General features: G+C 48.0%; 1 protein-coding gene across 3 annotated transcripts in view; it reads left to right on the top strand.

The window, feature by feature from the left end:
• The window catches only part of LOC121443246 (FYVE, RhoGEF and PH domain-containing protein 3), a 56,985-nt gene that overhangs the window by 21,119 nt on the left and 10,292 nt on the right, over nt 1-25,574 (top strand). For all 3 annotated transcript variants that reach the window (XM_041644930.1, XM_041644931.1, XM_041644932.1), the window contains exons 2-14: nt 225-377; nt 1,473-1,963; nt 9,189-9,278; nt 9,993-10,129; nt 11,630-11,786; nt 15,702-15,840; nt 16,501-16,559; nt 17,764-17,910; nt 19,191-19,283; nt 20,531-20,610; nt 22,894-22,924; nt 23,523-23,630; nt 25,069-25,131. In XM_041644930.1, coding sequence (XP_041500864.1) covers nt 1,523-1,963; nt 9,189-9,278; nt 9,993-10,129; nt 11,630-11,786; nt 15,702-15,840; nt 16,501-16,559; nt 17,764-17,910; nt 19,191-19,283; nt 20,531-20,610; nt 22,894-22,924; nt 23,523-23,630; nt 25,069-25,131 — 1,545 coding nt within the window. In that variant the 5' untranslated portion in view covers nt 225-377; nt 1,473-1,522. The remainder of the gene's footprint in view (nt 1-224; nt 378-1,472; nt 1,964-9,188; nt 9,279-9,992; nt 10,130-11,629; nt 11,787-15,701; nt 15,841-16,500; nt 16,560-17,763; nt 17,911-19,190; nt 19,284-20,530; nt 20,611-22,893; nt 22,925-23,522; nt 23,631-25,068; nt 25,132-25,574) is intronic.

Below are 25,574 nucleotides of genomic sequence, written 5' to 3'. Positions count from 1 at the left end.
CTACAGGGCACTGCTCAGCTATGGGCACTGACCCTTCTTAGGTCACTTGTATGGTTTAGAAGCTGACAGTGAGCCTTGCTGTGCCTCCATCCACCCCGAGGAAGCCTGTGTTCTGCTTTGGGTTTGGTATGATGGGTGGGGGCCTAAGATGTCTTTCTCCAGCTCCTTCCTTTAGAACTTGGCTTTGACCCTTCCAAACACCATTCTCTTTTGTGTTTTTCCAGTATTGTCTAAACATCTCCACTTCCAATGGTCTGGGGAAGAAATTTTCTATAGACTCTGCCAGCCTCTGTTGGGCAGTCCCACAGCCCAGGAGGAAGCAGGCGCCTGCCAGTCAATCTCTGACTGCCTCTTTGGGCAACAGCATCGGGTAACAGGTAAGAGACTGTTGTCTGCAGCCCCCTTGTTCCTCTGAAGCTGTACTTAGCCTCAAGAAGATGATTTCAGGGACGGTCTCTCTCCCTCTAGTTGAGTCTCACCTTTGACCCTCCTAGAGCTGTTGACCAATTCCGTGAGCTCTGAGAATTGACACTTGACTTTGTCTCCTGTCCGGTGTACAAGTGTCACATGAACTGCCTGTAGTGCCCAGGTCATTGGCTTCGTCTCCTGAGAATGCCAGGGTTTAAAAAGCTGTGTGGACACAGCAGTGTGTTGTGAATGGAAGCTGCCACCCTACTGCTGGCTGCGTCACACACTGTTCCACAGGATAACTTCTGTGTGGGTGGGGGTGGGATATCCTCATCTATGTATACGAGAGAGAGACAGAGCCAGAGAGACAGAGAGAGAGACACACAGAGAGACACAGAGAGAGAGAGAGAAGGGGCCAAAGGTCATATCAGCATCTGTCTTTTATGTTTTATTGTTGTTATTGTTTTTATGTTTTCCAAGACAGGGTTTCTCTGAGTAACAATCCTGGGTGTCCTGGAACTCGCTTTGTAGACCAGGACGGCATTGAACTGGCTGAGATCCGCCTGCCTCTGCCTCCCAAGTGCTGGGATTAAAGACGTGCACCACCACTGCCCAAATTCCCTCTTATTTTTTTGAGGCAGGATTACTCACTAGAACTCATTCCTTTGGCCGGCCGTTGAGTTCCGAGGATCCAGCTGTCTCCACAGCCCTCACCCCCAGCGCAGGGATTGCATGCACAGTCACGCACAGTCACGCACCACCACACCCGTCTTTTAAAGCCTCTGAACTGGGGTCATCGTGCTTGCCCGGCAGCAAGCTCTTTACCCACGGACTCCCCAGGACAGGATTACTTTTTTATGTCGATAAAAACCTTACTCTTCAGATAAAACATGCTCTCTTTGCCATTCTCTCGAAGACTGGCTGGATAGAACCCACCGGAGGCCAGTGCGGTTTTGTGAAGTGATATTTCCCACACAGCCCCAGCCTGCCCTGTCTGACTGAGGCTGGCTCTCTGAGGGTTGCTTTCAGTGACCATACCGAGCCTGCGTCTTTCTCTCTAACAGGAAGTCCCTGGTCATCCTCTGAGCAGAGCCCAGCAAGTTTGGCTGTGAAGATGGAACTGGGTGGGAGCTCCTCAACTCCTCAAGAAGCCGTTGCCCCTCTTGGGGTACTAGGTGCTGGGCCCAAAAGCTCCCCACTGGGGAAGCTTAAAGTACTTCCCATTGGGCCAGGTGCCCACCAAGGGGCTCCTGGCAGCCCAGCTTCAGCAGGGGACAGCTACTTGGGGGAGCCAAGTGGTGCCATGAAGATCCCCAACAGGGACAGTGGGATTGACAGTCCATCCTCCAGCGTGGCCAGTGAGAACTTCCCCTGTGAAGAGGGTAGTGAGGGCTCCCCAGGCCCAGCCATATTGAGGCTACACCCTGAGACAGCTGTGGACAGCCAAGTCCCACAAGATACCACCGCGCAGGAGGAGAAAGATAGTGGCGTGGGTGAGGACCCTGACCCTAAGATCACCCCTTCCAGGCCAGAGGAGAATGTCGGCTTGACTCAGGTAAGCTTCCCTTCCTTTACACCCAACACAGGGTGCCTGGGCAGTGACAGAGATTTGTAGTGTGTAACACCCACACCTGTGCTCAGGAAATGTACCCACACACTCGCTCCATGCAAGGAGAATGCCTCTGATGGTGAGGCCCCAGATACCCTGGGTGTGCTCATCCATGACACTTGAATGTGGTTTCTTTTAATTGATGTGGTGTGTGTGTGTGTGTGTGTGTGTGTGTGTGTGTGTGTGTGTGTGTGAAAGAGAGAGAGAGAGAGAGAGAGAGAGAGAGAGATGTTTCATAGATAGTTATTATTAATTCTCCTTTAAAAATTTGGTAGAATTTGTCAGTAAAGCCGCCTGTGCCTTACCCTTTGTTGGGAAGTGGGGAATTTTTGATTCAAGGTCCTTATTCATTGCTTTCTCCAGATATTTTTATTTCTTCATGATTCAGTAATCTTTATAGCCAAGTATTTCTGAGGATTCATTTTTTTTTCTAGGCTATACAACCCGTTAGCACATACTTACTCATTTTCTTATAAACTGTATCTTCACCTCACCAGCTGTAACAATCCCACCCTTCTTTCACTGACTGGTGACTGAGTCGTCTCTCTGTTCTCTAAGGTAACCTAGATAAAGTTTGTGAGCTTTCTTGAGCCTTTAAGAAGACCAACTTTAGCTTGGTTACTCTTTTGAGATTGTTTTTTTTCCATTCTTTGTCTTTTATCTCCGTTCTGATCTTTCTTACTTCCTTCCTTCTTCTAGCCTAGCCTTGGGCTTAGCCTACTCTGCTCTTCTAGTTTCTCAATATGTGCAGTTAGCTTGTTTGTGAATATATATAATTTTTCCATGCTTGGAATGGAACGGGGGACCTTGTACATGGCAGATAAGTGCTGTGTCGCTGAGCTACATTCTCGCACGTCTTTCTTTCTTTGTCTTTTGAGTGTCTGTATTCACCCGTGGGGAGCATACTCATGGATGCAGGCACGTGCACACCTGTGTGGGAATGCATGCAGAGGCCCTGAGCTGATGTTGGGTGTCTTCCTAGACCACGCTCCACTGTATTTATTGAGGCAGGAGCTCTCCTTGAGCCTACAGTTCTCCCATTTGGCTAGTGTAGCTAACCAGCCTGTCCTGGGATTCCCTGACCCTGCCTCCTGAATGCATCAGTGTTACTTAATATGCCTGTATCTGTGGATTTGCCCCTTTTTCTGACTTTATTCCATTGTGACTGAAGATGATATTTTGAATAATTTCAGCTTCCTTGAATGTGTTAAGCCCTGTCTTACGCAGCACATGGTCTATCATAGGTTACACTGATGTCTGTCAGATGAACCATTATGTGTTGTCCAAGACTCGGTTTGCTTGCTGATCGTCTGTTTAGATGTTCCATCATTACAGAAAACTGGGTATTGAGGCTTCTGGCTATTAATTTGTTGCTGGTTAGTTCTCCATCTAATGTAGTTCAATTTACTTCATATATTTTTATATCGTCTTGGTGACTTTTTTATCATTTTGTTGTGTTTTTATAGTTATTTTTAATTTTTAAAAACATGGCTATTTAGTGTGTGGAGGGGTGTGGCAGTCAGAGGGATGGGAATGGAATGGAGTCTTTTCTTTCCAACAATGTAGGTCCCAGGGACTGAACTCAGGTCAGCAGGTTTAGTGGCAAACACCTAATTCTGTTTGCTATACATAAGGCCACTCTCTCTCTTTTTTTTCTTTTTTGCAGGAGAGTTGCTATTTGCATATGATATCTTCTCCCATCTTCCCCCACTTTCATCCTGTATGTTCTTACATGCAAATATGCAAAATGAGTCTCTTGTGAATAGCATATGTAGGTGGATTTTTTTTTCTGTCTCTCCAGTCCCTTCCCAAATCACGACACAGAGACTTATTATTAATTATGAAAGCTTGGTCAAGAGTTTAGGCTTGTTTCTAACCAGCTCTTTTATAACTTAAATTAACCCATTTCACCTTTATTTTGTCCTGCCCATGCTGCTTCCCTGTTTCCTCCATCTTTGGTTGGCGACTCTCCGTATCTCCACCCTTCTTCTTCCCAGTGTCCTCTCTGCTCCGAAAATCCTGCCTAGCTATTGGACGCTCAGCTTTTTATTAAACCGATCTGAGAGACAAATCTTTTTTTTTTAAATTTATTTATTTATTTATTATGTATACAATATTCTGCCTGTGTGTATGCCTGCAGGCCAGAAGAGGGCACCAGACCCCATTACAGATGGTTATGAGCCACCATGTGGTTGCTGGGAATTGAACTCAGGACCTCTGGAAGAGCAGGCAATGCTCTTAACCTCTGAGCCATCTCTCCAGCCCCCTGAGAGATAAATCTTTACAGTGTACAAAAAGCCTGTTCCACAACAACACATTCAAGATAGAGGGCGTGTAATAGTGCACACCAGCAATCCTAGAATTAGAACCCTAAATTCACCCTCCGCTATGCGGGGAGTTTGAGTCCTGTCTGAGTTACAGGAGACCCTGCCCCCAACCAAACAAACTAAACCATAATTAATTGTTTGCTTGATTCCTGGTACCCCAGGACCAACCCGCCTGCCTGGTGTCATATTTCCAGTTCTCTCGGGATTACAGGCGTTCATTAGATCTATGTATTTTTTTTTCTGAAGAGTTTAACACGATTACGTGTAACATCAGTACTGATGGGGAAGGACATGAAGGCCACTCCTAAGGTAGCACCCTTGTCACTTGTCTGCACCTTGTCACTTTCTTGCTCTCCTTTCCTCTCTTACCCTTTTTCTTTGTGTTTATTTCATTGGTGACATACTTTGAATCCCTCCATTTTCCTTTTGTGCATGTCCGTAGATGTTTTACTTCTAGCTACCATGGTTGTTAGTCAAACATTTTAAATTTCCAGTCTTTTCATCCTTCCTGATGTCACAGTTTCACCCGTATAACATTTCTCTGATTACTGTTTCTGGGGTGTGTGATCCAGGATGACCCCAGACTAATAATTCTCCTGCTAGGCTCCTAAATGACAGGATTACTGGCTTGTGCCACCACATCCACACCCAGTTTACATGGTGCTGGAACTGAATTCAGAGATTCCTGTGCACTAAGAAAGGGCTCTACCAACAGAGCTAGATCTGCAGCCCTATCCTGTCATCTCTACTTGAAAGACTGTTCTTGCCATTCTTTTTCTCCCCAAAGATGTACTTTTTATTTATTTACTATTAGTATATGTCTTAGTTAGGGTTTCTTTCTTTTTCTTCCTTCCTTCCTTTCCGTTTTTTAAAACAGAGTTTCTATGTGTAACATCTCTGGCGGTCCTGGAACTTACTTTGTAGACCAGGCTGGCCTTGAACTCACTGTGATCTGCCTTTCTCTGCCTCCCAAGTGCTGCTGGGATTAAAGGCATGTGCCACCGTCACCTGGCTTAGTTAGGATTTCTATTGCTGTGAAAAGACACTGTGACTGTGGCAACACTTATTAAAAAAAAAACATTTAATTGGGGCTGGCTTACAGTTTCAGAGGCTTAGTCTGTTGCTGTTATGACTGGAAGCATGGAAGTATGCAGGCAGACATGGTGCTAGAGAAGGAGCTGCGAGTTTTCCATCCTGACCCATAGGCAGGCAGCAGGAGACTGTACCACACTGGGTATAGCTTGAGCATCTGAGACCTCAAAGCCCGCCCCCACAGTGACACACTTCCTCTAACAAGCCCACACCTCCTAATAGTGTCACCCCCTATGGGCCAAGCACTCAAACACATGAGTCTATGGGAGCCATTCCTATTCAAACCTCCACAGTATGTGTGAGTCTGTTGTGTGTGTATGTTGGGGGTGGGGGGCTGCGTATCCCTGTACTTACCTGGATCATACTCCTGCCTTAGCTTCATGAGTGCCAGGATTATAAGCATGAATTAGGTGGCTGTTTATTAGTCTAGTTGGAGTTCTTTGAACTTCTGGATTTGTGTATTCATTTATTTCCTAAGACTGGGAAGTCTCCCATTATCATTTCAGCAAATGATTTCTGTCTCTTATCCCTTGTGACTCCCATATGGAGATCTTAGTCTACCAGAAGACGGATGTCCTGAAAGCCCTTTAGAATCCCTATGCTTGTCTCTCTTCTTTCTTGGTTTTCTCCACTGATTTTAAGTGACTTCTATGGGAACTGGAGAGATGGCTTGTGGGTTAAGAGCACTGGCTGCTCTTGCAGAAGACCAGAGTTCAGTTCCCATGACCCACAACTCCAATTTCAAGGGATATGATGCCCTCTTCAGGCACTAGGCACACACCCAGTACATATACACATACATACACGCAGGCAAAACACTTGTATACATAAAATAAAAATAAATAAGTCTTGGGAAAAAGGCAGGGCGTGGTGCTGGAGCGAGAGCTCAGCAGTTAAGAGTACTGGCTTCTCTTCCAGAGGACCTAGTTTGATTCCCAGCACTCACATGACAGCTTGTAACCCTCTGTAACTCCAGTTCCCAGGGATCTGATGCCCTCTTCTGGCCCCCATGGGTACTGCATGCGCAGGTGCACAGACACAAGCCGCTAAAAACACTGATGCATATAAAATAAAAAAGAGGAGACCATCACAGCAGTTTTGCCTGTTTGAATGACTTCTCTGTAAGTTTGCTGTTTCTTTTGTCTGTTCAGGTCTACATGGACCCTCTTTATGAGCTCTTCAGACTCCAGAATATTTGCTTCATTTTTTGTTTGTTTGTTTGGTTGGTTTTTGTTTGTTTGTTGTTGTTTTGGTTTGGTTTTTGTTTTTTTGAGACAGGGTTTCTCTGTAGCTTTGGAACCTATCTTGGAACTAGCTCTGTTTTTTGTCTTTTTTCAAAACAGGGTTTCTCTATGTAACAATCTTGGCTATCCTGGAACTCTCTTTGTAGACCAGGCTGGCCTCGAACTCACAGAGATCCGCCTGCCTCTGCCTCCCGCGTGCTGGGATTAAAGGCGTGCGCCATCACCATTCAGTCTCAGATCTGTATTTCTGTAGGGTTAACTTCACATGGGCTGTTTCCTTCTTCTGATTGGGCCATATGCTCCTGCTTCTATTTATGGTTTATAAGGTTTTTGTTGTTGTTGCTTTTAGTTTTGGATGCGTGGAGGCATCTGAAGAAACCATCCCTCCAGATTGTGCTTTAGGTGAAGACTTCCCCCATCAACACAGCCGGGGATCTCAGAGCGTCTGCCTGTGGAACTGGAATTCTAATGTGCTTTTGTTTTCAGTGACTTTCACACTCTAGTTCTGGGTTCGTCTGCTCGCTCACGCAAGACAGAGTCCACAGTCCCAAGTCCCCTGGGTGGAGCTCTGAGGAGCCCAGTTTATCAGTGCCTGTTTTCTGTTTCTGCCCTGAAGACCTAGTCCTGGGGTGGGAGGAGCCCTGGTGTGGAGGTTCCCTCCCATTTGTTCTGTGTCATATTGCATAAGAGGAGGAATGCTGCAGGGCATTGCTATAGACTGAATGTGCACCCCAAAAGTCACCTACTAGAGTCTTTTTTTTAGAAAAATATCTATTTATTTATTATGTATACAATATTCTGTCTGTGTGTATGCCTGAAGGCCAGAAGAGGGCACCAGACCCCATTACAGATGGTTGTGAGTCACCATGTGGTTGCTGGAATTGAACTCAGGACCTTTGGAAGAGCAGGCAATGCTCTTAACCTCTGAGCCATCTCTCCAGCCCCACCTGCTAGAGTCTTGTCATCAATGTGATACTACTTATATCATAGTCTGCTTCATGGTTAGCCTTTAGGAGGTGTTAAGAAATGAGGATGGAATCAGTGTCCCCACAGAAGGGAGCGGAATGCCTGAATGTAGCTCAGCTGCCGAGTGCTTGCCTCAGGGTGTGGTCAGGGCAGAGTTCAATCCCCAGTACTAAGAATAAAATAGGGCTCAGGGAGGAGCTTGTGGGTGCCTTTCCTTCTGTTCTTCTGTCACTTGGGGACGCAGCACTCGCCCCTCTTCACCTTTCTGCCCCTTTCGCACTGTGAGCGCAAGCATTAGCGTCACCATTTTGAAACAGAGACTTGTGATTTCACCAGACACCAGAACCACCAGTGCTTTGATCTTGAAATTCCAGCCTCCATAGCCATGGAATGCATTTCAGTTTATAAACTGTACACTCGCGGGCATTTTGTTATCTGCCAAACAATTAGACTACCTCAGGCACACCCAGTGCCACCATTTCCCCGGGGATCCCCTTCTCGGCATCACCTGTAGGAGCCGTGGTCGCTCAGTTTGTGTCTCCAAATCTCATAGATTTTCTGGTTCGTATATTGTTTCATCTGTGTCTCTGTGGAGGACCTGCAGCTTACTGTCTTGTTGATGTCCCTTTGCAGTAATGTAGTAGGCTTTTATGGGGGCCACCAACCAGCTCCCAAATCATGTCTTGGAGACTTGTTAGTTTTGAATGCTTGGCCTTGTCTTAGTTCTTACTTTGATCTGTTTCTCTTTATCTACATTTTGCCTTGGGGCCTCTTCCTTCCTTCCTCCCTCCCTCCCTCCCTCCCTCCCTCCCTCCCTTCCTTCCTTCCTATCTTACTTTCCTACAGTCTCCACGTCTGATGACAGCTGCCTGGCTTCTGGCCCCAGGCGTGTCCCTCTCTCCTCCTCCTTCTTCTTTGCCTACATTTATCTTCCTATTTATTCTCTTCTGTCCACTGGCCCCAACTATCCATCTCCTGCCTATCTACTGACCATTTCTGCTTTTTATTAGACCAATCAGGTGCCTTAGGCAGACAAGGTGAAATGGCAGCACATCTTTATATAATTTAACGAATGCAGCAAAAACAAATGTAACACACCTTTACACAATTAAAGTAACATTACCTGGCATAAATATAACACACATTTATATGTTAAATATTCCACATCACAGTAGGACGTGTGTGTGTGTGTGTGTGTGTGTGTGCGCGCGCGCGCACGCGCGTGCACGCTCGTTGCCACTGATGAAAAAGTTTTGAACATGGTAGGCAAATTTTCTTTCACTGAACTGCACCCCACCTGTTCATTGGATTCTCATATGGTTGCTATGGCTGCTCCCTAGTTAAAAGTCCAGAAACAGAACTGGCCCATCTGTACTGTAGTAGCTTCGGGGAGACTGGCAGAAACTGCTGTGCTTTTTCTAGAACACTCCATGGAAATAGCATCTAAGAGAACCAAATACCACATCTCTCTGCCCCTGGGCATCCTGGTGTATTGTGGGTGTACCCCTCCACCCAAGTAAGTGATTTCCCTTCTCTCTACAGTGCTCTGACCCACAGAAGCTGCTGCACATTGCCCAGGAGCTCCTGCACACAGAGGAAGCCTATGTGAGGCGGCTGCACTTGCTGGACCAGGTAGCCCATAGGGCTGGGGATCCCCTTCTCTCCATGCCCAGAATTCAGACTATCTGTCCCTTCATATTGTTTAGTTATTTTTTAATATTTATTTATTTATTATATTATGTGTATAGCATTCCTTCCACGTGTGCCTGCAAGCCAGAAGGGGGCGCCAGGTCTCATTATAGATGGCTGTAAGCCACCATGTGGTTGCTGGGAATTGAACTCAGGACCTCTGGAAGAACAGTCAGTGCTCTTAACCTCTGAGCCATCTCTCCAGCCCCATATTGTTTAGTTATTATGCATAGAGTATGAATTGACTCTAAATTGAATACTAAAATTCAGATAAAGTGAAGTCTGGACTGAAAACATTTTGTTCTCAGTGCTGTGGCTCTGGGGCAGAACTTAGTATGTTCTCTTTGGGAAACATTTCTTCCTGGAGGATGTATCGTTTGAACACATGAATGGATGCTGGGGTCTGAGGTGTCTCAGTCAGTAAAGTGCTTGCCTTGTGTGCTCAAGGGCCTGGGTTTGATGCTTAGAACTCATGTAAAAATGCCAGGCTAATCATGGGGGCTGATCCTTATAATCCTAGCACTGGGGAGGCAGAGGCAGGTGGATTTCTGTGAGTTTGAGGTCAGAAGAAAAAAAAAGGAACCCAAGAGCCCACTCCTGTGGCAGGTGTCTGGCTGGCTCATATTCAGGGGCCATTGTGGGCTTCTCTGTGCTCAGGTTTTCTGCACCAAGCTGACAGAAGCAGGGATCCCTCCAGAAGTGACCACTGGCATTTTTTCCAACATCTCCTCCATCTACCGCTTCCATGGGCAGTTCCTCCTGCCTGAGTTGCAGAAGAGGATCACGGAGGAATGGTGAGTGTGGTCCATGGCCACCCACAGGGTCCGTAAACCTGAGTTCTTCTGCCTGGCAGCCTGGCAGGTTCTTGGGGGTGGAGGCTGTCACCTGGAGGCCTGAGTGCCTCCTTTGGCTGAGACCGGGCTGGGCCTTGGGCATCTCTTAGCTTGTGGATCTAGATGAGATCTGACATCTGGAAGCAGCACAATGAACAATACTGATGATTTTATTTTCCTCTCTGCTTGGTTTTACCTTTGCTTTTAAAAAGAACCTTCTTGTCGGGTGGTGGTGGTGCACATCTTTAATCCCAGCACTCAGGAGGCAGAGCGGGTGGATCTCTGTGAGTTCAAGGCCAACTTGGTCTACAAGAAGTAGTTCCAGGACAGCTAGGACTGTTATACAGAGAAATCCTGTCTCAGGGAAAAAAAAAAAAAAAGGACCTTATCCTCGGGAGTGGTTCTAAGTCCTCTGCTTTCTGTGCCCCTCAGTTTTTGCCGATTTTAGCAAAAGCTACAAGCCATAAGGAGTGCAATGGCGCAGGAGGGAGAGGTCCACTGGTTTTAACCATTGCACCCCCCCTGCATTTTGGGAGGCTTGAAGTTTGCCTGCCTTCCTTTGCAGGGCTTGCATGCTCCTCTTGTCTCCTGACTTTGCCTTGTGTGGTTGTGAGGGTGTCTTGTCATCTTTGTCTCTGTGTGGCTGGGCCACTTTGGGAATCTTCGGAAGCTGTGGAGCAGGTAGCACTGTGTCCTAAATGTGCTGAGAGCTGGGCATAGACTTCTGGTGACAAAGTCCGTATCTGGCAGCACAGGCTTTCCCCCGTGTGCTCTGGAATTCTGGGTCCATCCCATCTCTGCAGTCCTGTGACGGATGACACAGGGCCACTTGCCTTGCATCCCCAATTGCTCAATTTATGAAATCAATCCTTGGTGCGGCTTCCTAGGAGCACCAAGTGGTGGCTTTGTACCTGTGCCTTTTTCTTCTTCTTTTGGTAGTCACTAAGGATAAATCTCCAAAAGAGAGTGCTAAGGTCAAAAATTACTATGTTAATTTTTTTCCCATGGAGATGTGAACAATACCTACTTACCTAAGATAGGACTCCAAGGACAGACCGAGAAATTTTTTAAAAAATTAAAAAGTGGATTCCACCCAGTCCCAACTTAGTTGAAGCAGTGAGCACGGGTGACTTCAAGATGGCTGCAGTCCTGCAAAGTCTTCTCTCCGTGGCTTTGGTGCCAGTGCACAGAGCCGTAATTTCTAACCTGTGTTTATTTGGAATGGCGCTTCACTGACCATCTTTGATAACCGCCGTCTGCCACTTGAGGGCAGCACCTCTGTGAGGACCCTGTGTTTGGGCTCTGGGCCTCAGCCAGTACTGTTGAGGTACTTAGAGAAACCCTCTCCTAATGTCCAGAAACACTGTTTTCTGCGCCACAATCTGGGAGGGTGACCATCAGAGACTCGCCATCCCCACTCCACCTAGACTGTGCATCTGACGACCGTGCTTCTCCACACAGGGACACAAACCCTCGGCTCGGAGACATCCTGCAGAAACTGGCTCCGTTCCTGAAGATGTATGGCGAGTATGTCAAGAACTTTGACAGGGCAATGGGGCTGGTGAGCACATGGACCCAGCGTTCTCCGCAGTTTAGTGAAGTCGTCCACAGCATCCAGGTAGGTGACTGCAGAGGCAGGTGAATCTTTGTGAGTTCGAGTCTAGCCTAGTCTATATAGCAAACTCCAGACCAAACAGCACTATGTACTAGGACCATGTCCAAAACAGAAACAAACAACCAAAAAACAACAACAAAACCAACAAACAAATAAACCTTCCACAACAAAACATGGTCTCTAGACCTGGCTGGTTTGAATTCCCTACGTAGCTAAGGTTGACCCTGAACTTCATCTTCTGAGTGCTGGGATTACAAGCGTGCACCACCACACCTGGCTTATGCAGTGCTGGGATTGCAGGTCCGCATCAGCATGCCTGGCTTTTCTACATGGGTTCTGGGGTGGAATTCAGGTCCTCATGCTTTTGAGCAGCTACATCGTCATCCCAGGCCTCTGGAGAAGTGGTGGCACTAACTCCACACACAAGTGCGTAGTACAAGACTCGTCTGTGCTGTGTGTAGTAGCAGGCCACTTGGCCGTTTGTTCATTTCCTGGCCACCCAGACCCCAGAAATAATCACACAGAAACTGTATTAATTAAATCAATGCTTGGCCCATTAACTCTGCTTCTTATTGGCTAACTCTTACATATTAATTTAACTAATTTCTATTAATCTGTGTATCGTCACGTGACTGTGGCTTACCGGCTAAAGTTCCAGCATCCGTCTCCAGCAGGGCTTTTTTCTGACTCCACCTCCTTTCTCCCAGCATTCTGTTTAGTTTTCCCTGCCTAGCTCTGTTCCCCTATAGCTCTGCTTTTATTCGTTAATGGTAATCATAGCATGAGGGGAACCCCACATCAGCTGTGAGTTCTACACATATCTCCCTTCAGAGGGTGAGGCACTGTTCAACCTGACCACACACCACTGTCCCTGTCCACACAGGGCAGACCAGGCTCTCAGGTCCAGCAGGTCCTCAGGTGACAAAGCACATATAGGATTGGGATGACAATTTGTCTGTATTGACCACCTCAGCATTCTGTTATCCCTGAACAGTGGGTACCATCTGGGGATACTTCCTGATAGACATAGCCATGGTTCTGTCCCTAGGCCTCAACACAATTTAGCCATTTTCAGCAAAGACCTGGACTGTGTCTGTTGACACTGGTGTTGCTTCTGGTATCTGAAGGTTAGAATCTGGGACAGGTCTACAGTGCACAGAACTGCCCACAACAGAAAATTCTCCTGCATTGTTTGAGATGCCTTGACCTGGACAAAATGGGATCAAATGACCATCAGATTTCCCTTGGTCTCTGGAGAATTCTTTGCTTGATCCAAAGCATATTTTAAATTATAGGCCTTAAAATCCAAATGTTTACTAAGAGTTTGTAAAATGACCAACTTAAGACTAGAGAAAGAGCCAAGAAGAGAGTTTGGATCTCTAGCACCAGGTGAAGGCAGGCATGGTGTCACGTGTCTGAACCCTCGTGCCGGTGGCCGAGGGTAGGGTCACGTGACAGGTAGATTCTGGGACTGATGGGCAAGCCTAGAGGAAACTCAGTTTTCAGCCAGAGATATACATGCGCACAGCACACCCAGGCCTGACCACAAAAGGACAAACTCACAGACAGTCCAGACCTTCTACGCCATCATCTCCACACACGCACGGTGGTTACTGCCTTTTGAAACTCATCTGCAAACAGTACTGCAGGTTCAGGGCTAAGTGTGAAGGAGAGTGTCTCCCACACATCCACAGTGCTGACTGAAATCAAGAAGCTCACATAGCTGCCACAGCTGTTGTCACCTCACAGCCCACACAGTCACCAGCGATCCCAGCGATGCACTTCTAAGTTTTCTCTCCAGGACCACGCACTGTTCTCATTACCAGGCTGAGTCTTTCCCTAGGACACGCTCTGTCCTTATCCTCTTGAGGGAACTGGCTGCCTCTTGGCTTGGGTTTCTCTGTGGTTTTTCCATGATTCAGTTGGGGCTGTGCCTCTTTGTGAGTGTCGCTGGAGCAAAGCCTTTTGATTTGTTTTGTTTTCCTCTATTCATAAATTCCTAGCAGGGAGATAACTTGTAGCCCTGTGAACATCCATTCCCCGCATCTTCCCTTGATTCTTGCTTGAAATAATCTCTCTCTCTCTCTCTCTCTCTCTCTCTCTCTCTCTGGTATATGCCCGTGAACACGTATGTATGTATGTATGTGGGTATGCTCATATATGTATGTACAAGCAGCGGTCAGAGGTCAGCTGAGGTCAAGTGCCTTCTATCACTCCCCATCTGATGTTTTGGGGTAGGTTTCTCACTGAACCCAGAGCTCACTGATTCTGCTAGGCACACTAGCCAATGGTATCTGCTTATCTCTGCCTCCCCAGAATTGGGATTAGAAGCAAGCACCGTGACACCCAGACTTTTTTTCAGATTTTCTTAAATTGTCTGTGTATGAGTGTTTTGCCTGCATGTATGTCTGTGAACCCTATTCATGTTTGGTTCTCAAGGAGTTCAGAGCTGATGTCAGATATCTTGAAACTAGGGTTACAGGATGTCATTAGCTGTGCAGTTGCTAGGACTGAACCCAGGTCTACTACAAGAGCAGTAAGTGCTCTTAACCTTTGAGTCATTTCTCCAGCACCAAAACTCAGATTTTTTTTCCTAAGCGCAACCTTCATTTAGAAAACAAAGACAGACATGGAGGCGCACACCTTTAATCCCAGCACTCAGGAGGCAGAGGAAAGTGGATCTTTCAGTTCGAGGCCAGGACAGCTAAGGCTACACAGAGAAATCTTGCCTTGAAAAAAAAAAAAAACAGCCGGGCGGTGGTGGCGCATGCCTTTAATCCCAGCACTCGGGAGGCAGAGGCAGGTGGATCTCTGTGAGTTCGAGGTCAGCCTGGTCTACAGAGCTAGTTCCAGTACAGGAACCAAAAGCTACAGAGAAACCCTTTCTTGAAAAAAACAAAAAAACAAAAAACAAAACAAAAAAACCCACAACAACAACCAAAACAAAACAACTCCCCCCCCTCCCCAAAAAAACCCTAATTATTTTAGGGGCTGAGAAGATGGCTTGGTGGGTAAAATGTTATGTTTATGAACCTGAGTTCAGATCCCCAGAACCTGTTAGACCCAAAAGAGTTAAAGCCCATCCTACCAGTTTTGTTCTGGGACCGAAGGAAGGTGTGGGTAGCTGGAGCCCTGAGGTTGCTCCAGGCAGGGCAGTGGACAGGATGAGAAACAGCAGGCTCTCTCTATCAACATGGCAGAGGCAGATGAACCAGGCAGCATGGCAGAAGAGCCCACGGCTAGCGAAGAGGCAATGGCGTCCTGGCAGTCATCGCTGGCAGGCTAGTGTGCAGGGTCAAGGGTGTAGACTCCTGATGCCTGCGCCAAGAAGGTTCTAAAGTGTGGCAGACGGGAAGCTGTGATCTGGAGGGAGGAGGGGAGGTGTGTATGGGGACAACACAGGGCTAGGCCTTCCTGCCCCCACCTGCTCTCTCCGTTTATTGTGTGGGGGGAGCTAGGCACAGATGGCCTCCACCTGAAACGGAGGAAGTGGACCTGAGGGTGACAAGGATGGGATAGGGGTGGGAATCACTTTTGTGGGGGGAGGCCTGGTCCTGGCGCTTGTTTTCTTTAACTCTAACCTGCTTACCCAGAGAGTTGCATCTCTCCCTCCATTGTAGGCACCTGTGGTCTGTGCCAACTGTGTCTTGAAAAGCAGGCAGCTCCAGACAACCGCCAGGGACTGTGTTACTAGAAGCAGGGACTAGGCTGGTGACCGCATGTGTGTTCCCCCAGAAGCAGGGGCTAGGCTGGTGACCCTGTGTGTGTTCTCTGTTCTCCAGAAGCAGGGGCTAGGCTGGAGACCCCGTGTGTGTTCTCTGTTCTCCAGAAGCAGGGGCTAGGCTGGAGACCCCGTGTGTGTTCCCCCAGAAGCAGGGACTAGGCTGGTGACCCCGTGTGTGTTCTCTGTTCCCCCAGAAGCAGGAGGTGTGTGGGAACTTGACATTGCAGCATCACATGCTGGAGCCTGTGCAGAGAATCCCCCGCTACGAGCTGCTGCTCAAAGACTACCTAAAGAGGCTCCCCAGGGATGCCCCGGACCGGAAGGATGCTGAGAGTAAGTGGGCCTGACTGCAAAGCTGAGTATTGAAGGAGCGGCGGGCTGCATTCCTGGTGCCCGGCTGCCTGCACGGCTAGCTTTACCCGAAATAATTACACGGAAACTGTATTCTTTTAAACACTGCTTGGCCCATTAGTTCTAGCCTCTTATTGGCTAGCTCTCATATCTTTGATTAACCCATTTCTAATAATCTGTGTAGCACCATGAGGGGGAATCTCTGGAGGAGGCTGAGAACCCTGGGCTGAGACACACAAAGGCAGGAGAAAGATCATACGAAAGGATGCTGTCTCTGGGGAAGACACTGCCAAACCCTGGCTCCCTTCAGAGCTTAGGATCCAGCAATGGGCCCCACAGTGAGGACATTCTTACTTCAAGTGACATAACCAATGTAACTGGGGGCAACACAGGGCTGGGGACTGTGCAAGAGAGTCAAGAGAGTCAGGGGTCCTACTTGTGTGGGCCCCAGCAGGATCAGCAAGTGGCTCTGAGCTTTGCCCCTTCTCTGGGCCAGACCTCTGGAGCAGTCTGGTCACCCTGAGCAAGGAACGGGAACATATCTTCCCACTGGAAGCCATGCCTCCATTTCAATATCAGCCTCTCCAGTAAGAACTTGTGGCATTACTACGTGCCTAGTCTCAATCAGTTCTCCCCATTCAGGGTCGCTGGAGCTCATCTCCACAGCTGCTGACCACTCCAACGCTGCCATCAGGAAGATGGTGAGTGCAGTCTGCTGTGGGGAAGCAAAGCTATGCAGGAAGGGTCGGGGGTAAGGGGAACCTTTACCCCGATTCCAGGTGGGCCCCATCAGTGAGCACATGTGTATCCTGTCTCCCCAGGACATGCCAGGTGCACATCCCAGTACCCCCTGGTAATACCAAGTGCAGGTTCAGCCTCTTTCTGTACAAAGCAAGGAGGCATATGCCCTCTGTCTTAGGGTTTCTATTGCTGTGAAGAGATGTCATGACCACAGTAACTCTTATAAGCAAAACATTTAACTGGGGTGGCTCGCTTACCATTTCAGAGGTTCAGTCCATTAGTATCACAGCGGGGAGCATGACAGCGTGCAGACAAAACGTGGTACTAGCTACGTCTTGAGAAGGCAACAGGAAGTGGTCTCAGTGTCAATAATGAGCAGAGTGTGAGCAAAAAGAGACCTCAAAACCCGCCTCCACAGTGATACACTTCCTCCAGCAAGGCCACACCTCCTATTAGTGCCACTTCCTGTGAGCTTAATGGGAGCCAGTTATATTCTTTCTACCACACCCACCTTCCCAATACAAGCCAGGACACGCCATGACTACACCTATATGTACTACTCCTCTACGTACCTGCCAGCTCCTGCAAGGCCATGGGTTCTTCCCTGCCCTCCAGGGTCCCATGCATCCTGTGTTGTTTGGTCCACTAGCATCTCTGGGATCCATACTAGAAACATAAAGGGCCAGCCTGACCTACCCACTCTAGGTACACTTGTAATTTCTGCAAGTCCCAGGACAGGACACCGCGGCTCCATTCTACTTTGTGTAGGGGCCATGAACTGTTAACCTTGTCCCCAATGTATCATTGTGCATCATGTCACCCCAACCGGGCCTGGGGAACGCGATAGGTGGATTGGCCCAGTCTGGGTCATGGCTATTCAGCTGATCCCTACATGCCTCAGTTTCCTTGTCTGTAACTTGGGATAACAATGCCACTCACCTCGTAGAGCTTGCAGAGGTTTGTGATTCTCCAAATGTTGGTTTTCTAGTCACCTTTATTATTCGGCTCAAACGTCACCCTGTGTTTCCTTCCCTTCTCACAAGTGGTCATTTCATTGCTGCATCGGACTCTGGGTGACAGTTGCAGAGCATGGCTCTGCTCACCTCTGGGTGCGAAGCAGCCTGTGCGACCTTGCAGCTGCCAGAACTTCCTGTCCCCTTGCAGGAGAAAATGCACAAGCTCCTGGAGGTGTACGAGCAGCTGGGTGGGGAAGAGGACATCGTCAACCCAGCCAATGAGCTGATCAAGGAGGGCAACATCCAGAAACTGTCGGCCAAGAACGGCACCGCTCAGGACCGACACCTCTTCTTGGTGAGCCAGGCTGCTATCCCAGCCACAGAACTCCCCATCTGCCTTCTCAGACGCTGGGCAGTACTAGCAAGACTCAGAAGCCTAAGGAGGAGGTTCTTCCATGGCCTCCCCGATAGTTGGCTGGGCTGTCTCTTGTCAATGACTCTGCCCTGGTTTCCACGAGCATCTAGTATTGATGTCCCTTATAGCCAGCATTTCTGTTTTCTTTGATCTACCTCTGTTACAATTAAAGAATCTCCAGAAACCAGAAATAAAAGAAATTGTAGCCAAACATCAAGATCCCAACTGTCCCCAGAACCTAATTCTGGTTTATAGGGAGGGGAAAAGACAGGAAGGAATTATAGTGAGGGCTTCCCTCGAGTACCTGATGTACAGGAAGAGACACGATTCTTTTTTCCATTTTTCTATAGCTGCTTCTCTTCCCCTACCTCTGCTTCCTCTTCTCTTTCCTCCTCCTCTTCTTTCTTCTTTCTTCTTCCCAAGGCCTTACATTTGCTAGGCAAGCACCCTATCCCACTGCCTCGCACCCATAGTCCTTCATCTATTATTGAATAAGTAGCTGTACCTTTGAAAGTTTTTCTTTTTCAGTCTAAGGCCTGTGACCTATCTAACCACAGGTTATTGGCTAATAATACTAGATATGGGTTTCAACTTATGGGATGGGCCTTAAATCCAACCAGAAAGTGATTGGTTCCTCCCATGACATTCCTGCCACTATTGCACCAGTGGGTATGTCTTGCCAGACCAGTTGTTATTGTAGCTCACAGGGTTCACCGTTGGCTCCTCTGGTAAAGTGCGTGGCATCTTTCTGTGCTATAGAAGCTATTTATAGAAATGAAGCCTCCAGGTCAGTACTACTTGATTTCCCCATGTTCTGTGACTCAAGTATGTGGCGTTTTCAGCAGGAGAGCCATCAAGTTCTGGAGGGTAACCAGGAGCGTTGGCCGTAGCCTGTACTGTTGGGGGTTTATGGGCCCTCAGTGGCCAGTCACTCCAAAAGAAGTAACACTTTCCTAAAACTGGGCTTTTTGTTTGTTAGTCTCTGGAATTTAGTGGGGCCATTGCTGTCTGTTATAGGCTCAGGATCTGCCTTTTGAATGTTGTGCTTAAAGGCATGTGTGAATCTTTAAATAAATAGATGTATAACTTACTATATATATATTACTTTAAGACATTAAAGAAATATATATATATTACTTTAAGACATTAAAGAAAGCTTATATGGGTCCCCTGTGAGGGGCTCCCTGTGACTGCCTCTCCCCATGGCATCTTTCTTGCAGTTCAACAATGTGATGCTCTACTGTGTACCCAAACTAAGGCTCATGGGCCAGAAGTTCAGTGTACGGGAGAAAATGGACATCTCTGATCTCCAGGTGGGTGGGTCCCTCTTTCCCCACTTTTGCCCTGGAATGGGTAAAAACAGGGATGGGAATGCTAGGCTTTGATGACTACTTGTGTGACTCAGGGGTTTCCGAGCCAGCATCTTGGTCCTGGTAGACTAGCCTTGGGTGGGCAGTCTACTGCTCCAAATAATAATTGCTCCAGAAATATTTTCTAATTAAATGACTCTAAGTATCTGAAAAGGCAAAGATTTGATTAAACAACTGCCCACTCCATAGAATTTCCATTGGATCCAGGTTAAGAAATAATTACAAGCAATGACTTGCTAGAGAAGAAAAAAAATGCTTCTTTCATAGTTAGAAGAATCCACTTTTACCATGTTGCTCTATGAGAAATCAGTCCTGGGCTGGAAAAATGACTCAGTAGTCAAGAGCTCCTGCTGCTCTTTCAGAAGATCCAACTTCATTCCCAGCACCCGAACTGAGTGGCTCACAACTGCCTCTAACTCTAGCTCCAGGGGATTCAGTTTCTCCCTCTGGCCTCCTCGGGCACCTGAACTTGTATACATAACAGCACACAGACACACACATATAAATAAGTCTTTAAGAATGGCTTTTATACGTTAATACCATTTTTCAACATGCAGTGAGAAAGCCCGGAGGTTTCTGGCTGGGCCCAGGTCTGCATCTCTGTGATCCCTAACCAGCTGACCAAGGTCAGGGACTCTTACAGGGACCAGCCCGAGAGCTGCCAGGAGAAACTGTGCTCTGTGGTTTTGTGCTGATGGAAGAGGGTGAAATCTGAGAGCCCCCAAGGAAACAACACTACTCCATTCACTCTGTCTGGGTGCACTCCTGTAAACCCATAATGCACCTGTCCATGTGGGCTCCAGCACCATCTGAGGGACATAATCAAGGATCTTCCAAGACTTTTTATCCCTCCCATGGAGGTGCGGCTGTGCCGGAGGGGAAAGACTTGGCCAGGGCTGCCGGGGGACAATGGCTCAAGGAGTCTTGATGGACAGGTACATTTGCCAAGCTGCTGGCTAACACAGAGACTTGCCCAGCTCTGGGTGGGCAAGACCAGTGACCTGCCCTCCCCCTGAGCCTCAGTATTCCCATCTTATAGATCTGAGAGCCCCTGGGGTCACCTTGACTCTTCCACAGGAAAAACAAATGAAAGAAAAACCTCTGGTTCAGAGACCATGGGTCTGGGTTAAGGAACAGCTAAAATGGCAGCTCGCCTTCATTTGCTCTGTTCTGTGTTCTTCTTCCTGCAGGTGCAAGATATTGCAAAACCAAACGCAGCACGCACATTCATCATAACAGGAAGAAAAAGGTCCCTGGAGCTTCAGACTCGGTATGGCGCTAGCAATCTGCAGCTGCACGAACACCTTTGGCCTGAGATTGTAGCAGATGGCTTGTTACTGAAGGAGATAACTTTTCAATATGTTCTTATTCGCTTGTAGTTCAACACTTCACTAAGGATGCTTACCAACAACAATTACGAATTAAGCCTTTTAATTCTAGGCCTGTGTTACTATCCATCTCTTACTAACCATCTCTTAAGTAATCGTCTAGAAAATTCTGCACATCTGTGTATGCATGTGTGCACATGCATTTGTGTGTATGTGTGTGTCTGCAGATTTGTTTTTGTTTTTGTTTTTTGAAACAGGGTTTCTCAGTAGCTTTGGAGCCTGACCAGGAACTAGCTCTTGTAGACCAGGCTGGCCTCAAACTCACAGAGATCTGCCTGCCTCTGCCTCCCAAGTGCTGGGATTAAAAGTGTGCGCCACCACTGCCCAGCGTGTCTGCATTTTTTGTTGTTGTTTTTTTTAATATTTATTTATTTATTTATTATGTATACAATATTCTGTCTGTGTGTATGCCTGAAGGCCAGAAGAGGGCACCAGACCCCATTACAGATGGTTGTGAGCCACCATGTGGTTTCTGGGAATTGAACTCAGGACCTTTGGAAGAGCAGGCAATGCTCTTAACCTCTGAGCCATCTCTCCAGCCCCATGTGTCTGCATTTTTTAATTAAAGATGGAACGCTGTCTCAGTAGATAAAGTGCATGCCACGTGGCATGAGGACCTACATTCAGACACAGCAGTGTGTGTCAGTAATCCCAGTCCTGTGAAGATGGAGACAGGCTTGCTCTTTAGCCACCCTAGTGGATTAATGAGCTAAAAGTTCAGTAAGACGTCCTGTATCAAAAAGTAGGGTGGATGGTGATTGAGGAAGACACACAATACTGACCTCTGGCCTTTACACACACGAACACATGTACACACACAAACACACACAGACACACTCAAGGGTGGCTATAACAAATAGCATGTGTCTTGGTTAGGGTTTTAGGGTTTCTTTTTTTTTTTAAAGATTTACTTAATTTTATTTTGTGTGTATTGGCATTTTGCCTATATGCGTGTCTGTGTGAGGGTGTCAGACCTTTGAGTTACACTTGTGAGCTGCCACGTGGATACTGGGAATTGAACTGTGATCCTCTGGAAGAGTAGCTAGTGTTCTTAACCACTGAGCCACATCGTCTCTCTAGCCTCTTGCTTAGAATTTCTATTGCTGTGATAAAACACTATGATTGAGATCAATTTCTGGAGAAAAGGGTTTATTCCACTCACACTCTCAGGTCATATCCACCACTGAAGGAAGTCAGCGCAGGAACTGAAATAGAGGAACCTGCTTACCAGCTTGCTCCCCGTGGCTTGCTCACCCTGCTTGCTTATATGACCCCAGGGCCATCTGCAGAGGGGCGGTACCACCCACGGTATACTGGATCCTCTCACCTCATTCATTAAAAAAAATGCCCCAAGACTTGCCTAAAGGACATCTGATGGAGACATTCTCTCCCCTGACGGTCCTCTTCCTAGTCAGTTTGACAGAACGCTGGCCAGGACACCAGTTCTTCATCTTGCTTTTTTCATCTGATAATCTCACATATTTTCCCAGAATAGCACAAACCCTGTCAGTATTATCAACTGGCACCAGGGAGATGGCTTAGTGGGTAGAAACACCACTGCCAAGCCTGCTGACTTGAGTGTCATCCTTCATGGTGGGACCTGCATGGTAGAAGGAAAAAGCCAACACCTGCAAGTTGTCCCCTAAGCCTCTATAGGTGGCACTAACACCCGTGCATATACACAAAAACTTTTAAGTAAACTGTAATGATATTTTTTTAAAAAATCATCAACAGGGCCCCTTGTTGACAGTCCGAGTCTCATTTCTGCAAACTGTGACAAGAACAGAGTCCCATACTTGGGCTTTTGTGCACACGTGTTGCTGCCTCTGTGAGATGTGACTCTGAGGGGGAACTACTGGTCAGCATGTGGTGTGCCTGCTCTGTCTGGTCACGCTGTCCCCCAAGGCCAAGCTTGAGCTCTCGCTGGCTGTGTGTCAGACATCCAGTCCCATTTCACCTATGACATGAGAACTTGGTAATCACCTGCTAGGGTCCAGGGTGCTGCTGGTCTACAAGGTGAACTAGCCCCAGGGGCCCACATGTGTCCTGAACACTGAAACTACCTTTCCAGCCTTGAGTTGCAGTCGTAAGACGGCGAGTGGCTAAGTAGGCATGCAGTGGGTACCTGTGGATGGACTGATAAAATACTGGTTTTGTGTTCGTAGGACAGAAGAAGAGAAGAAAGAATGGATTCAGGTGAAGCTTCTCAAGTTTGTTCTCTCTCTGTGTCTCCCTCCTGTGGATAAAAGCTAGAACCTGGGGCCTGCTCTGCAAGGGCTCGGCTGCTTGCTACAATTGCCAGCTCTTATGTTTTGGGGATAGGTTTTGTTAAGGGAATGACACTGGCCTCAAACCCTCAAGCCCCCTGCTTTGGGATTCTGAAGGCTAAGATTTCAGACATGCATCACCATGTATGCCTTACATCCTCATGTTACTGTAGTATGGCCATTTCATGTTGGACCACATGGCCTAGGTACTCTTCCTTAATGCTAGTACTGCCTGTCCTCATGCCGAAGGGAGGAAGTGGCCATGGGGTGCCTCTCTCTACGGTTTCAGGTACCATAAGCCTTTCATTTACTTGTTTGAGCCCCTTCTCCACAAGTAAGAAACCAAGGCCAGGAGGGGCTTCCGGCTAGGTATGTCTTTCTGGAGCCAGTCTCTTTGGTCATATTGGCTCCAAGGCATGAGTCATCGATGAGGATAACATAGATGACCAAGGGTGCTCTCTGGAGCACCTGAACCATGAGCTCTCAGGGTCCTTCCTGACAGCCCCGTGGCTTTGCTGTGTGTCCAGGTTATTCAGGCCACCGTGGAGAAGCATAAACAGAAGAGCGAGACCTTCAGGGCCTTCAGCAGTGCCTGTAGCCAGGATGAAGAGCCCGGCCTGTCTCCAGACCAGCCTGTGAGTCAGCAGCCTGTCGTCAAAGGGAAGTGGGAAGTCAACTCTAGGCCAGGGAGAGAGGCCTGGGGGTGTTATGCAGACAGCTTGAACTTACATTTCTCTGCTTGCCCTATGCTGCGGAGCACTGCAACCGGCTGGGCCTGCTGCCTTGCACGTTAGCGTCTGTGTGGAGGCAGCGTTCCTTAAGTGCTATTTCATCATCAAGATAGCCACGAGCAACAAAGAACCTTATCTTCTTCCTAGAACTGAGCCTCTGAAGCTCAGTGATACCCCCAGGTCACTGCAGTGGTACAAATATTCTCAGGTCACGGTGCCCCTCTTCCACTCCACTTGGAATAGCAAGTGGATGCCTTTTTGTGTTTATGTTTTTCTCCCCAAACTCTCCTGCACCCCTGAGGTATCAGCTCCAACCTTTCTGCCAGTAGTACCAGGAGTATATGGTTCCCCATCCCTTGTGGAGTGGCCCCAAGGGTACAATAAGAAGAGGTGACTGAGGCAGGGACTGGGGATGGGCATCCATCCCTCACGTTGGGGTTTCCCCAGAATCAGAGAGCAGACTGGATGTGGAAGATGATTTCTGCCCTGTGGGAGGGCAGCCTTAGAGGCTGCACCAGAGGGTGCACCAAAATCTCCTGGAGAGAAGTCCTCTGGGACAGTGATGTGCGCCCCTCCCCACCACACACACTCCCCCGCACCTTCATGGGCTGCTTTGCTCACGTGCACCAGGTACATATGGAGGGAACACCTGGCCCCTCCTAACTCCTCAGTCTATACCCACCTCCAGCTGACTGGCCTCCTGCCCTCAGAGGGTCTGCCTTTTCCTTATTATTTGCATCAAATCTACTCCCATTTTTCCTGGGATTTTGTTTAGTTTTGTTTTTCAAGACGGGGTTTTCTCTGTGTAGTTTTGGAGCCTGTCCTGGAATTCTCTCTGTAGAACAGGCTGGCCTCGAACCTCTGCCTGAGTACTGGGATTAAAGGCATGCACCACCACCTGGCCCTGGATATATTTTTGAGGAAAGGTTAGCGTTCTTAGAAGGATCCTGTGAGCTCCTTGAGGGCAAGTAACTTAGAGACAAAGGGTACAGAGCAGGCTGTTGTTAGTCAGCAGGGCCCGGAGCGTTAGAAAGCCTGCAGAGTGTTCACGGACCACAAGGATGGGGAGAGCATCCTCAGGGACCACCTCATCCTTCTATAACGTGTGACTTTTTTCAGTATCAGGATTAGGGTAGGCTAAGTCAGCCTCACCTGCTGACACCCAGGTGCCTTCAGTTCAGGGAGTGGTGTAGCTCCTGGAGTCCCAGCATTTATTAGACCAGTTGTCACACACACTATCCCTCGATACACAGAGGTATTAGGTGGAGGAAATGTCTTCCGCCACACGGGGCGTGCCATGTGACTGGAGAACCACTTCACACTGGTCTCTCTTCTCTTCCAGATCACGAGTGCCAGCTCCGTGGAAACTACAGGGGTAGCTGACAGTAATGGGGGTCCTGCTGGGGTGAGTGATTGATACCTATGGATTAGCAGTAATGGGAGGTGCTGGGGTTGGGGTCAAACCAAGGCATCCTGGAGGGTGAGGATTGCCTTCTCTGGGCCTGGGTGTCCAGATGTGAGGCTGCACCTGAGGCAAGGTACTGGTGACTTAAGTACCAAAGGTGGAGGCCACGGGGAGCCTGTCTGTAGACATCGCACAACTATGCGTGCCATCTGATCTCTGTGTGCACGCTTATAAACTTGCTGTGTGCAAATTTCACCCTGATAACATGTGCAGTAAAGAAGTGCCAGCTCCCCAGGACAGCAATGTGAAGGACATGTTTGTCCCTCATACCAGGCAGGTTTCCCGGAAGCCGTGGTCACCTCATCTCTCACCCTTTGTGTCCTCAGGGCCAGGAAACTGGGCACATGGGCCTATCTACTAGGGACTGATCCCGGAGGGGGAGC

This window comes from Microtus oregoni, unplaced genomic scaffold (genome assembly GCF_018167655.1).
Source record: "Microtus oregoni isolate MIOR12 unplaced genomic scaffold, Mior012 000103F_ref0000194, whole genome shotgun sequence".
NCBI classification, from domain to species: Eukaryota; Metazoa; Chordata; class Mammalia; order Rodentia; family Cricetidae; genus Microtus; species Microtus oregoni.
The sequence above is the reverse complement of the archived record's forward strand: the minus strand, read 5'-3'. Positions and strand labels throughout refer to the sequence as shown.